The sequence below is a fragment of the Stegastes partitus genome, unplaced genomic scaffold, assembly GCF_000690725.1.
Source record: "Stegastes partitus isolate 25-593 unplaced genomic scaffold, Stegastes_partitus-1.0.2 Scaffold684, whole genome shotgun sequence".
Classification (NCBI taxonomy): domain Eukaryota; kingdom Metazoa; phylum Chordata; class Actinopteri; family Pomacentridae; genus Stegastes; species Stegastes partitus.
Genome location: NW_007578415.1, coordinates 1 through 14134, shown reverse-complemented (window position 1 = coordinate 14134; position 14134 = coordinate 1). Strand labels below are relative to the sequence as shown.

The 14134-nt window shown below is 41.1% G+C and overlaps 1 protein-coding gene across 1 annotated transcript; it reads left to right on the top strand.

Moving 5' to 3' along the window:
* Positions 1-52: 52 nt before the first annotated feature.
* On the top strand, positions 53-11190 carry dus3l (dihydrouridine synthase 3-like (S. cerevisiae)). Its single transcript, XM_008290562.1, has 16 exons — positions 53-336; positions 1180-1287; positions 3998-4256; positions 4354-4702; positions 5340-5410; positions 5526-5621; positions 5801-5842; positions 6008-6160; positions 6318-6434; positions 6919-6984; positions 7942-8052; positions 8470-8566; positions 8747-8822; positions 10102-10290; positions 10670-10798; positions 10911-11190. Exons 2-16 carry the CDS (start codon positions 1211-1213, stop codon positions 10981-10983), a joined length of 1905 nt encoding a protein of 634 aa, XP_008288784.1. The 5' UTR covers positions 53-336; positions 1180-1210; the 3' UTR covers positions 10984-11190.
* The last annotated feature ends 2944 nt before the right edge of the window (positions 11191-14134 follow it).

Genomic DNA, 14134 nt, shown 5'->3' with positions numbered 1-14134 from the left:
GAGGTGATGCGGAACCAATGTTTGCCGGCATGTTTACCACGAGCCTCGCTAACCCGCTGCACACTCGTGTCCTCACGATGTTGGGTTGTTGCTGTGCATGTTAGGCTGTGAGACAGAAGTGTCCTCATAGTTAACTGTATGTTTTTGTGTTTTTTGCATGTAACTTTTGACACGACTGTAAATCGCTATAAATTGTCGTGAAACGTGTTAGCCCAGCAGCTGCTAAAGACGCGTCTACGTTAGCTGTTAGCTTGTTAGCAGAGTTGCGTTTAACTTCACTGCTGGAGCGAAGCATGTTACCGTAGCTGTTTACTTTGACAACCTCGGAAATAACAGGTAAGTAACTCGGCTAATATGAATTGTTAAGCTTCACTAAACACACTACTTACATGGAAGTTAAATTGAGCTCGTATAAAGTTAAGTCAAATGCAATATGGAGGTCAGTTAAATCTGTGATAACAAAATAAGACGCATGATGCGGTCAGATTTATAAGAAAAACTCAACTAAAATTGCAGCTAGTGCGATTTGGATGTTGTATTTATCCCATTGTGTCTTTAGTATCCAAGCTTTGGTGATTTAGCACAACCTAGTGACCTTTATATTTTAACCTGAAAATTGAAATTTTCAAGTTAATTGAATATAAAATACAAGATACTGTGCTCAATGCAAAAATTAGGTCATCCCACTTTCTTTCTATGCTTAGCTCATGATCCACATGACAATAAGTGCTTGTTCATGATGACCAGCAGAGCTGCATGTATATGTAAAAATGTGCCATGTAATAAAATTAATTTAAGCTAGAGCAGGGTTGCCAGTTTTGGCTACAAGCTCATGTGATAAGGGTTTATCTTCTAGGTTAATAACATTGATTTTAAATTGTGTTAATAATGTATTCAGTAGTAATCTTGGAAACTGATTCTTTACATAGTTCACAAGGGACACTAGTGCTAGTTAGAAGAAAAAGTTGATATATGAAGTCCCAGAACACAATAAAATAGAGGTTTAAGGCAGGACTGTAATGACAGATGAATAGATCCTTGCCTTTGTCTAAAACAGTAGCCTTGAACACCTTGAACACTTCTCACATTGTGATTTCAATCATAGCACAGGATGAGAAAATGATCACTGGCCCTGTATGCTGCAGTTTGATTCAAAATTTTTGTGTTAAAATCTTTCAGGAAACAACTTTGAGAAACGTCTGAAGCTGTGATGGAGACAGCAGCAGAAGAAACTGCTGAAAAAAGGACAGATGTGGCAGTGAAGGGTGAAGCCGCAATCAAACCACAGTGAGTAACCAGCCGTTTGTGGCAGACGATAATTCATTTTAGTCTCCCTTTTGTTCGCAAGCTCCAAGACAGAGGTGCAGCAATTAATCAATTAGTTGTCAACTAATAAATCAAACACCAACTATTTTGATAAGTAATCGGTTCTATTCTGTGAGGGCCCCTCAGCTTGTGGGACGACCTACCTGAGGAAACAAGGCTTGCAGATTCAGTTCTTTTAAATCACTGCTTAAAACCCACTTTTATCGACTCGCATTTGAGTGATGTTCTCTTTTAGATTTTCTTTTCCCTTTTTAAATCGGTACCGCCTGCTGTCCTTCTCTCTTTTCTCTTTATTAATCTACTTTTATCTTCAGCTTTTATCTTAATTCCCCTCTGTGATGTCTTTTCAATCAGTTGTCCTAGTTTTATTATAATAAACCTTCCAATAATGACCCAACCTGTTCTTTTTTCCATTTTTATTGTGTGTATTTTTATATTTTGAGTGTTCTCCTGCACTTTTTATACGCATTGTTGTCCTGTGCCGCCTTGTCTCACTGTGTGTTGGATTTCTTTATGATGTAAAAGCATATTGTGAATCCTGTTCTTAAAGGTGCTACACAAATAAAGTTTAAATTTAAAAAAACAAATATATTTTATGCAGAGAGGAAGTGTGAGACTGGGACAGTATGTCTATACAGCAGTTAGTTGTATACGGTGGTGTGCATGAACACAATGGCAAATGATGAGGAGACTGAGGGATGTGGCGGACAAAGAGGTGATGACATGAAAAATGAGAACAGTAGGAGGTATAGGAGACTGTCTACGGATATAACCTGCTGAATACACCAAAGACAGTCTGTTTGTAGTCAGTAGTAGATATGTGTTGGTTACATGTATGTGAGGATGTTATCTGGGGCTGATTTGTTTTCCTACACATGACACTAACAAAAGCTGAAGTTTTGTCTTTCCAGCTGTTTAAGACGACTTCCTCTGAGTTTAGTAAATGTCTGCAGCGTCAGACAGCAGCAGGATCCATATGAGGGTCTCCAAAGAAATAGAGAGTTGCACGCATCTGTCAAAGTAAAACAATTACAACGCAGGTAACTTATTAAATTCTTATAGTTATCTCAGAGGAAGCACGATGAACGGAGTGCAATGGCTAGTCACAGTGTGTAGCCCTACTCGTCTACATATCAGACCGATGAGCTGTCACACACAGAATGGCAGTTCAGTTTGTTGCTTTCAGCTGTTCAAGGCTATTTCCCTTATTTATTAAACACATGCAGACAACAGGAGGATTGGTAGTTGACAAAGAGTTTCTTGTTACTAGGCCTGAGCTATTAAAGAGCTTTTCAGACATGAAATGCACAGCATGGCAGGCTTCATCAACGGCCCCTTTCAGACATACACTCCTTCCTGTTAATCTATTAGCAACCCAACACGTCTTTGCATCTGACTGAGCACCCTCATCACGTTTATGCAAAAGGTAAGCTGGCCATTTGGGCTCCTAAACAAAGAGAGCTCTCCATGTTATTCCAACAGACTACAATGACTTAAACGTGGAGGCGCTGCACCACCCCCACATTTCACGCTGCCTGCTGCTTTGTCTGATGAAGCCAACAGAACCACACTGTCAGCAGAAAGGCTATTGAAGGAGCTTGACTCGTGGCATTGAATGTGGGTTTAACCTTGGTTCTGTGTTACAGGGACAAGCTAGGCTTTGTCAGTAGTCACTCCAGCAGCTTTACCGTAAAAGACGTAATTTATGAGGCAATAAAGATCTATAGTGAGAGAAATGACGAATTAATTGACTGGTACAGCAGAAGAACAGCGACACATTAAGTAAGATGTCTAAATTACACCGTAGTTGCACGAAAGCTGTATGAAATGAAATAAAACTCAAGGTGCTGATGTTGCACTGCTTTGCAAAATGATCCGCACACATGTTGTGTCTTGACCATCTCCGTGCTATATATTGATTGAATGTTGTGTACAAAGTGCGCGTTGTCTTTGTATACAGTCTATACAGTCAGTGTGTAGGAGTTATACACAGTGCCTTTCCATTTCTAATAAGAAGAGATTGTAGTGTCACATTAATTTCCCTTAATACAGAGAAGGGAAACTGGCTTTCCAAAGGTCTAGAACTTCCATCCATCCATCCAACATCTATACACCGCTTAATCCTCACTAGGTATCCCAGCTGACCTACAGGTCACCAGTCTATCACAGGGCTACACTTAGAGACAGACAACCAAGCACACTCACATTCACACCTACGGACAATTTAGAATCACCAATTAACCTCAACATGTTTCTTGACCATGTGGGTGAACCTGGAGAGAACCCACACTGCACAGGGAGAACATGGAGACTCCTCGCACAAAGATCCCGGGTGTCCTCACCAAGATAGAAACTGGTGACCTTCTAACTGCGAGACGACGGTGCTAACCACCTTGCAGCCCAGTCTAGAACTTTTTTTTCTTAACAATTTTTTGAGATTTACTAATTTTTTAGGATTTTTGCTTGCATTAACAAGCTCCTCCATTGCCCCTATGTGTTGTGAAACATTAGTGTCTGTTAAGTAAACTTTGTTTTCCAATATGAGTACAGTTCATGCTTATGGACACGTCTACTGTTTCCAAGTATCGTGTTATCGTGTTGAACATCACCCTAAACCGCAGGATGATTAAATCTTTTCTTTTCTTTTTTTTTTTCTTTCTTGTCTTTGCAGATTTCTTACCACCAAAGACAAATTTCACAGGTTTGTAGACTCAGAGTGGCAGGGCTCCAAAGGAGGTGAAAATGACACCGCTGATGAGCCAAAAGCATCTGATGAGGAACCCGAACCCAAAAAGCTCAAACTGGACTCTGACGATAGAAACAGTGCAGGGAAACCAGACAGCAAACGGCTTCGGGGACAGAACAAGTCGAGACCGCACATTAAGCCGACCACCTATGATGAGAAACGACTGTGTCTCTCAGTCATCCAGGTGTGAAGCTCACTCTGGCTCTTCACAAATACCTCGTGTAGTAGTTTTTGATCGCTGTCCACTGATAATTATTGTTCTGATTTTCCCATCCACGCAGAACAGGGAATGCCCCTTTGGAGACAAATGCCATTTTCACCACAACGTTGCAGACTACTTGGCCTCAAAGCCCGCTGACATCGGGGAAAGCTGCTACCTCTATGAAACATTCGGAAAGTGCACGTACGGTCTCGCCTGCCGCTATGCCAAGGCGCACACTACGCCTGACTTCAAAACCATGGAGAAGGCAGATGTGATTAAAGCTTATGAAGGCAGGGTCGTGGTGAAGAACAGCTTGAGCAAAGACCTCCAGAATCGTCTGAGGAAGCGCTCGGTGGCCTTCAAGAAGTCGGCAGATTACCTGAAAACACTGGCAAATTACAAAGACAAGAGAGAACAGCAAGGGAACGGTGAGAGAAGTGATGGTTTGGATGGATTGATTTTACTTTTTTTTAAAGAATGCTGTCAACACAACCCTGCTATTGTTAGTGTTTACTGACTGGCTTTCTCTTAAGCATGAATCTGTTGGTCCTGTTTGAAAGTTAAAGAGTACTCCATCATCTTTTTTACTCCACTTCTTCATGATGAAAACCTGCTTCCTACATTACCCACAATGACTGCAAATAGTTTTATCAACAATTCAGGTGTGTTGTTAAAGCAGCAGCTATGTAAGCTTGAGCCAAAAATGACTTGATTCGATGCCGTTGATCAGATTTAATCAGCTTCCTCTGGAGCCACAAAGGCTTTCCACATTGTTTAGAAATGCATCCATACTCCACTGGACCTGTAAACAGTTTTTGATGTGTAGAGTCTCTTCAAGAGTTAATCGCCTGTTTGTCTTGCATTGATGTGATGTTTGATTTAATCAGCTAATGTTGAGAAGACAAATGCACTCAATAACTCATTACTTTGTGAGTGCAGTACACAGTTTCCAATTATTTATTTTCATCAGACACAGAGACATTTGATCAAAGCATCGATGTATAAAACTAGATTTTGAATCCGATTTAAATGAGGTGATGTAATGTGGTCTTTAATCTCACCCAGGTAACGCTTGTGCTGCTGAAGTACCTGCAGATCCAGCTGGAGAGAAGCAACATGCATCAACTGGAGCAGAGGTACAGCCTTGTCCTCTGCCTCTTACTGCCCACTCTATCGCTGGACTGTAGAGGGCACATGTAGTATGTTGTATGGTGTGCTGCTGGTGTTTCTACTTGTTTTCTTTGCCACCAGCTGCAGGCCAGCCCAGATAAACAGCCTCTGGTGAAGACTGTTGGCCCGCTGACTGATGCAGACGTCATCAAGTTGCGCTCATGTGAAAAGAAGCAGGTAAAGTCTTTAATCCAAAATCCAAAAGCAAGAAAAACATCACAATCCTTTGACAGGATAAATAAATAATCAATATATAATATAATAGTCAAATAATTAGAAGTCATCCATTACTGATATATTTACATGAATTTAATCACTGCCAGTTCCTGTCTAACAAGGCGTCTCTTTTGTTCCAGGTGGACTTCACAGACAAGCTCTACCTCGCTCCTCTAACAACTGTAAGTACTACTGGACTGAACGTATTAGTAGATGTGTTCTGATGTAGCTAAATATTAAAATAGTTTAAATATTCTTTGATGAGCCAGTTACATAGCTGGTGAAATTGTATGCTGGCTTACAATGAGGTTTGACCTTCACTGAATGTTTTGTCTTTATTTCGTCAGTGTGGAAATCTGCCTTTCCGTCGTGTGTGCAAGCGCTTCGGTGCAGACATCACCTGTGGAGAGATGGCCATGTGCACGAATCTGCTGCAGGGTCAGCAGTCGGAGTGGGCTCTGCTGAAGAGGCACGAAAGTGAAGACATATTTGGTGTCCAGGTGATGACATCTTAGATTTAAATTATTCAGAAGTCTTGCTATGTGACATTGTAAACACATCCTGTAGGTTTTGTTAACGTCTTTCTTTTCTGTGAGCTTAAGGTTTTGCGTCAAAGTAAAGATGGCCTTAATTTTTAAGTCTGAATTGTGTCTCCAGGTGGAAGGCTGTTTCCCCGACACCATGACCAGATGTGCAGAACTCATCAACAACAACACAGATGTTGACTTTGTGGACATCAACTCCGGATGCCCCATCGATCTTGTTTACAAGAAGGTACACTTACCTAACCAGGGTGCCCTTTTCAGGCTTTTTTTTTTTTCTTGTTTGCTTCTATCCATTTCTACTCTTGAGGCTTGTATTTTGGTTTGGTTCACTGTGACCAGGAGGCCAACAATTGTGTTATTGAAAGGAAGCATGAAGCACAAAGTCAACACAAACTCAATCAGTAAATAAAGTACTTTGTAGCTACATTACCAACTACCTTTACATTTTGAAATCATCTCCCATTTAAGTGTTTATTTTTTACACCTGAAATAGAAGTTTTAAGAACCTGGGATGACGTCAAAGACATAAATCAGTGCAGGTAAATAAGGGAGGTCGTTTAAGGTGAACAACATGTTATGATGAGTGAGGTTTTTACAGTCTGCTGCACTTTCTGTTTTATAAAACAGCGTGAGACAGACACCAGCATTTAGCCGGTGGTGTTAAACAGCAGTATGTCTTTAACAGATGGCCTTTATTTGCTTTCCCTCATCAGGGCGGAGGCTGCGGCTTGATGACGCGCACCAGAAAGTTTGAACAGATAGTCAAAGGAATGAACTATGTAAGTATGTGTTTTTACAGAAATGTAAGTTTCAGATTCAGATTAAGGCATCATTTATAGTTTTCTCAGTGAAAGCAATCTTTTGTTATTGACTGTTCAAGGGGAGTTTGGTTATAAAGTTTCTTTTCCTGTCAGACAATGAGTGTTTTTTTTTTCAGATAGGAGCTGTTTTTACCTTGACATGTTTCGACTGCAAGGTGGTTAGCACCGTTGCCTCGCAGCTGGAAGGTTGCCAGTTCGCGTCCCGGTGGGGGCACTGGGATCTTTCTGCGTAGAGTCTCCATGTTCTCCCCGTGCAGCGTGGGTTCTCTCCGGGTTCTCCGGCTTCCTCCCACAGTCCAGAGACATGTTGAGGTTAATTGGTGATTCTAAATTGTCCGTAGGTGTGAATGTGAGTGTGCTTGGTTGTCTGTCTCTAAGTGTAGCCCTGTGATAGACTGGTGACCTGTCCAGGGGGTCCCCTGCCTTCACCCTGAGTCAGCTGGGATAGACTCCAGCCCCCCACGACCCTAATGAGGATTAAGCGGTGTGTAGATGATGGATAAATGTTTCGACTGTCATTTCAGTCTTCCTCAGAAACGTCATCTGACGTCCGTCGTGTCTTTATCAGCTGGTGGTTTCCTGGAGTTACAGCACGACAGACGTCAGATGGCGTTTCTGAGGAAGACTGAAGTGACAGTCGAAACGTGTCAAAGTAAAAACTGCTCCTAGCTAAAAAAATATACTCATTGTCTGACAAAAAAAAGAAACCTTACACCGAAAATCAGAGTAGACAAAATGAACCTAATCACGCTGTTAGAGAGTTTTGTTACTGTGTGGAGAAAATGAAATAACCAAATTGCAAATATAGCTCTATGGAAGCAATCACATTTCTTTGACTTGGATTACACACACACACACACACACAGACACTTAAGTTGAAGCCTGAGTGAAACCATGAGCTTTTCACCCTGTTAGGTCCTCGATGTCCCTTTAACGGTGAAGATCCGCACTGGTGTTCAGGAGAAGTCCAACATAGCACACAAACTGATCCCTGAGATGAAGGATTGGGGTGTCTCCATGATCACAGTAAGTCTTTTGTTAATAGCAGCACAAATAAAGGAGAGGTGGGTGTGAGCAGTGTGAAGAAGCACCGACTGTTAGAAATCATATTTAACAGTCATGACAAGAGACTTGTAAAACATGAAAACAAGGGAAATCGCACCTAACTTACAGACTCAGAGTTACAGAAACACTTACAAACCCAGTGACTCATCTAATAATAATCAGAATGTGATGACATTTTAAATTTAACCTGTAAAAAGTGTTGACACGTTTAACGTGGTCCTATTTTACGATGTTTGGCTCTTATTAAACACACCCTTTGTTATGTTGTGATGTTTTTACAAGCACATTTTTTTCAGTTCTTTGTGTGTTCATATCTGCGTATAAACGGGACTCAGCTTCAAGCGATGCCAAACCACTGACGCGATCAGTTTCTCACAGTTGCACGGCAGATCGAGGGAGCAGCGCTACACAAAGCTAGCCGACTGGGACTACATCACCACGTGTGCTAAGCTGGCCAGCCCTGTCCCACTTTTTGGTACGTGGATTTGTAAAGACTGCATCTAAAGCAAATTAATAAAGTGGCAAAGTGCAAGAAAAAGAACCTCTTCCAACATGTAAAGAACTCCAAAGTATTTAATTTGGCTATCTCAAGGTTGCACAATAAGTTTTGGTTCTTGATGTGATGAACTAAAGCGGCTTGTTTTTACTGTTCCAGGTAACGGAGACATTCTGTCCTATGAAGATGCAATGAAAGCGAGAGAGACCGGAGTGTCTGGTATCATGATTGCCAGGTTGGAATCACTTTACATGATTACAGAAAAGTCTTACAAACCAAGTAAATATTTGGCATTGATACAGCCAGGTTTAGCCTTTTGTCTTTTTCAGTAACAACAGAGACAAAAGCTCCAGTTTGCAAACAAATTACACTGTGTCCCAGTGCAGTTAGACATATATCCATTCACTTAGATGCAGATTTAATGAGTGAAGTTATGAAACTGAGTTTACCCCGTTTACACGTAGCAAAAACGGTGATATTTCAATGGGCCTTTGGTTTACATGCAAACGAAGCTACGAGTCACCGAAAACGGTCACATCTGAAAACTCCTGCCAAAGTGGAGATTTGGAAAAACTCCGTCTTTACGTTTGCATGTAGGCGGGAGGAGACGGAGTCTGACGTCATAGTATGCAACAAAAGCGTCATCAGCGTCACATGTGTGCGACCAGTTTAGCTGCTGCGATAGAAATGGACGCTGTTTTACTTGTTTTGTACTCTTAACACCACATTCAGGAGCAGCTCCACTTCTCTGTCGATCCAAACAAACGACCCTCGCCCCATTGAAGTAACAGGAAGTACAGTCGTGACCCTTAACGATCCAAAACCTGCTATCCGACAGGTTTTTAGGAAAAACAAACGGAACCCATAAAAACAGCCTTAACATACCGACAGCCTTGGATTCTGACTCCAACATGACATTTTATGTCACAAATAAGGATAACAAGGGATTATCTGACTGAACAATCCCACAGATTGGCTACGTTCACACTGCAGGACTTAATGCTTAATTCGGATTTTTTTGTGAAATCTGATTCATTGTGAGTTTGTTCACGTTTCCAATTAAATGCGACTTGTATGTGATCTGCTGTGTGAACTTCATACGACCCAAAAGTGTCCCGCATGCACAGAAGAGGACACGATGACGTCACACGCAGCGAGCGTGCTCAGTGTTTACGGAAGTAAACATGGGATTATACCCGGTTATGTGTAAACGAGGCCACAGACTCATTATGGATAGTTTTGAAACTCATACGAGGGAATTGTCAGTCACCTTAACGCCAACATGTACAACTGTGACGTAGGTGGTCTTCTGTGGTGTTTCTGTTTTGTCTACCTCCCATTCCATCATTTGTGCTTTCTCAACTACTGTCACTAGGATATTCTACACACACAGAATCCTGACCAGAGGAGCTCCTCTGTTCTATGCTGCCGTCTTTCTTTGCCTTGAGCTTGAATTTAAAACAAGAGTAAAAATATGAAATCCGACATTTGACTATTTTTTTGTTGTTGTTCAGGGGTGCTCTCATTAAGCCGTGGATCTTCACTGAGATCAAGGAGAACCGACACTGGGACATCTCGTCCAGTGAGCGACTGGAGGTCCTCAAGGACTTCACCAACTTTGGCCTGGAGCACTGGGGCTCCGACACTCGAGGCGTGGAGAAGACGCGCACCTTCATGCTGGAGTGGCTCTCCTTCATGTGCAGGTGGTGTATTTTGTTTTTGTTCTGCTGCAAAAATGTAAAAGTAATGTATTATATTTTTAATAGAGAATAAACCCAGTGTTTGTTGTGCTCTTTTGGGGAATGCCATCGGTTTGTGAGCCTGTGGGGACTACTGGTAGCTTTAAATGCGCATTTGACAAATAATTATTGGCTTTAAATAGCCTCAGTGTAACTGAAAACGTATCTATATGTCCTGGATTCCAGCTCCACTCAGTAATTTAGGCCAGAAGGAGTGATGTCTTTTAAAAAACGGCGACAAAGCCATCAAACAGAATCTGACATCTACATGGAATACTTGCTAAAAAGTAGGCTGGAGTGAAATTAACCATTGCCTTCCTTCCTTCGTCCGTCTCTCTCTTAGATATATTCCCGTGGGCCTGTTGGAGCGAGTGCCTCAGAAGATCAATGAGAGACCTCCGTACTACATGGGCAGGAACTATCTGGAGTCACTGATGGCCAGTCAGAACGTTGGGGACTGGGTTAGGATCAGGTGAGCAGCAAACCGTCTCAACTCGCAAGATCACCCTTCAAAATAAAGCTGCACTGTTACGAGATAGATTCATGTGATTCTAACGTCTTCCGTGGTATTCTTCCCTCTCCAGCGAAATGCTGCTCGGACCTGTACCGAAGAATTTCAACTTTTTGCCCAAACATAAAGCCAACGCCTACAAATGATTTCTTTCTCTGTCTGTCTACTACAAACATCCAGGCTTTATTGTTTGTTTTTTATCGGTTCTCGAGAACATGATCAAGGATTTTTTTGTGTGTTTTAACTGCTGAAGACTATTTAATAGTCTGTTCATTGAAGCTGTGCTGCAGTAGAAGGACACATGGGCGTTTGTGTGCTCGACATGTATGCAATAAAGTCTTTTGCCACACTGACATATTTGTGCATCTTCTCTCTCTCTCTACCGTTGGGTGCCGACTATGATTTATGATATAAATGCTTTTGGTGTAACTTCATAACTGACAAAGGTTTACTTATGATCTGCAATTAGTGTTGATGTATATTTTTTTATGTGTTTTGTAAAAATTGGAGGAAAAAATTAGAAATTGGAGGTGAAGAAAGGATTTTTGATGTAATGTAAATCTCTGGAAGACACCAGTTTATATACATACACACACATACACTTCCTGAAAATAGGATCTACAACTGATCCAACCACACTTAAGGCAAATAAAGATTATTGCAAGTCTAGGAGGGATTTTGTTTTGTTTTTAGGTGAAATTCTCTAGTCTGGGAATCTGTCTCTATGGGTCCTATAATCACCGAAATAGTCCAAGTATAGAGGCCCACATTTTATAGAGCAAAACAGGTTTGCCCTTTATTTTTAGGGTCCGAGCACACCAGTGCAAGGACCCTATTGTAACCCTTGTGATTGTTATTATTATTATTATTACACAAACTACATGACGTGGTGATTAAAAGTTCTTCAAACGCTCCGCAGATGAAGCCCGATTTGGAAACGGTGGCCCGTCCAATTTTGATCAATGGCCATTTTGTCCATTTTCGCGTTGTTTTTTGCATTCAACTGAATATTGTCGGAAGGTCATTTCACCTACACTGACAAGATTCGCTGGGCATGTGTAGCAGGTCAGGACGCACAAAAAAGTCAATCAGCACCAAGTCCTAAACCCAACAGGAAGTCCGCCATTTTGAAAAAAACACAGTGACAATTTTGGCGATTGTGGGTGACTTCTGGACATTTTTGGCCATTTTCACAATCTATCTCCTCCTACAGGGAAGGTCGTACACACTTGAAATTTGGCCAGCACAAACTACAGGAGGTGGTGATTAAACGTTAGTAAAATGGTCCGCACAAGTCTGACGACGTGGAAATGGCGCCCCCCTGAATTCGGCCACAACGCCATAAAACACCAGAATACGAGACGTGCTGTGTAACTGGCCTGTGTGTGCTTTGATTGGCCTGAAATTTTACAGCCGTGCTCTGAGCCTCAGCCAACCCGCATTTATTTATCAAAGGAGGTATTGCATATCATTGAAGCTAAAACGTAATTGCTAATCTTTACTTTTGTACTGCAGTACATTTCTGAACCTGTACTTTTGTACTTTTACTTACGTAAAGGAGTTGAGTAAGTACTTTTACTTTTACCTGACTCTATTTTTACACAAGTATCTCTACTTAAGTAAAGAATGTGAGTACTTTTGCCATCTCTGTCAGTCACTCATATTACCACAAACTGGAAAGAGGACACATTATGTTACATACAGTCACATACTCAAATCAAATTAAATCAAATCTTATTGATATAGCACCTTTCATGTACTACAGCAACACAAAGTGCTTTACAGCATGTAAAAATAACATAGCATTTAAAAACATTACATCATTGATAAGCATTACAACATTTACGAATAATACTCGCATGCTTTTCACTTGGATGTTGTGCTACTGTTATGAAGCTATTCATTGTTACTTATGCAAAGTAGTTCATACCAAATTACAGCAACTTTCATGTTTACGCCAAAACAAGCAGGGCACCGCAAGGAATCGAACCCCGTCCTGGTAAACCAGGAGTACCAGTACCAGTGCCTTTTGCTTTTTGACACTACATGGAAGGCAAAGCAAAACCTGCATCACAACAGCATATGGGTGACTGCTTTTACATTACATTTTTACATTTTACACTGGGTAATCCCGTGTGACATAAAGTTTACTTTACATACTACATGTGTCCAAGGACATAGGTTACAAAGGATTTTGCCAATAAATGTAGGGTCATTATTGATGACACCTGTGGTCAATTATTGCTAATGATGTCTTTCCTTTAATATTTGTAAATGCTGTTGTAATGCAGTAAACGAAACCCATTTCCTATTAACTTAACATGATACAGCTATTCAACTACAAATACCTACACAACAAACCCTTTTACAATGCTCTACACACTACAAAAATGAAAAGGTCAAATGCCACTTTGCCTTTTCATTTAAAAACACAAACAATACCCTCGTGGTCACTAAAATATGTTGGCCACACAATTGACTCCACTTCATGCTGTGATGTTTTCACATACACGTGGTCAGTTAGTGTGCCACTCTCTGTTGTGGGCTGCATCACAACTTGCACATACCCTTTATCTGTTACAAATGAACAGATTGTTGATGACTTCAAAATGTCATCATTTAAATCTCCCATGATGACAATTGTGTTACTCAGTGGATCTAACCAATCGAGTAACTTGCCATGATGCTCCTTAAACAAGGACATGGGATAGGACGGTGGTCGATAAATGACTGCTACCAGTATGTTATACATGACATACTTACAGACCATGCATTCCAAATTTGGATGTGGTACTTGTATGATGTCATATGCTTCACTTTCTACACTATACATCTCAACTCCACCATGTTGTTGGCTCTGCAATGCCATGAGTGCTGGGCTGTTGCTTGTATATGTTAAACATCGAGGACTGTTATGGAAACTGTAACCATCAATGTTTACTGCATCAAATGAAGACTCAGAAGGCAGCCATGTCTCCGTTACAGCAATACAGTTAAGCTGTAAATGCTGTGTGCACAATGCCAAATCTGCTGCATGCGCAGATAGGTTTTGCACATTCATCAAAAACACAGTAAAACCCTGTTTACTGAATTTTCTGCTGTCATTCAAAAATGGTGGCATACTCTCAATGGCATCCTTCACATCATCCCTACAGTATATAGTATTCTGTTCAAAATCCTGAATGACCAAACCTGACAGACTTCTAACACGGCTTAAGGCCACATATGCCTGTCCTGCAGAAAACACGTTTTTCAAACAAACTACAGCCCTATCAACAGTGATGCCTTGCACTTTGT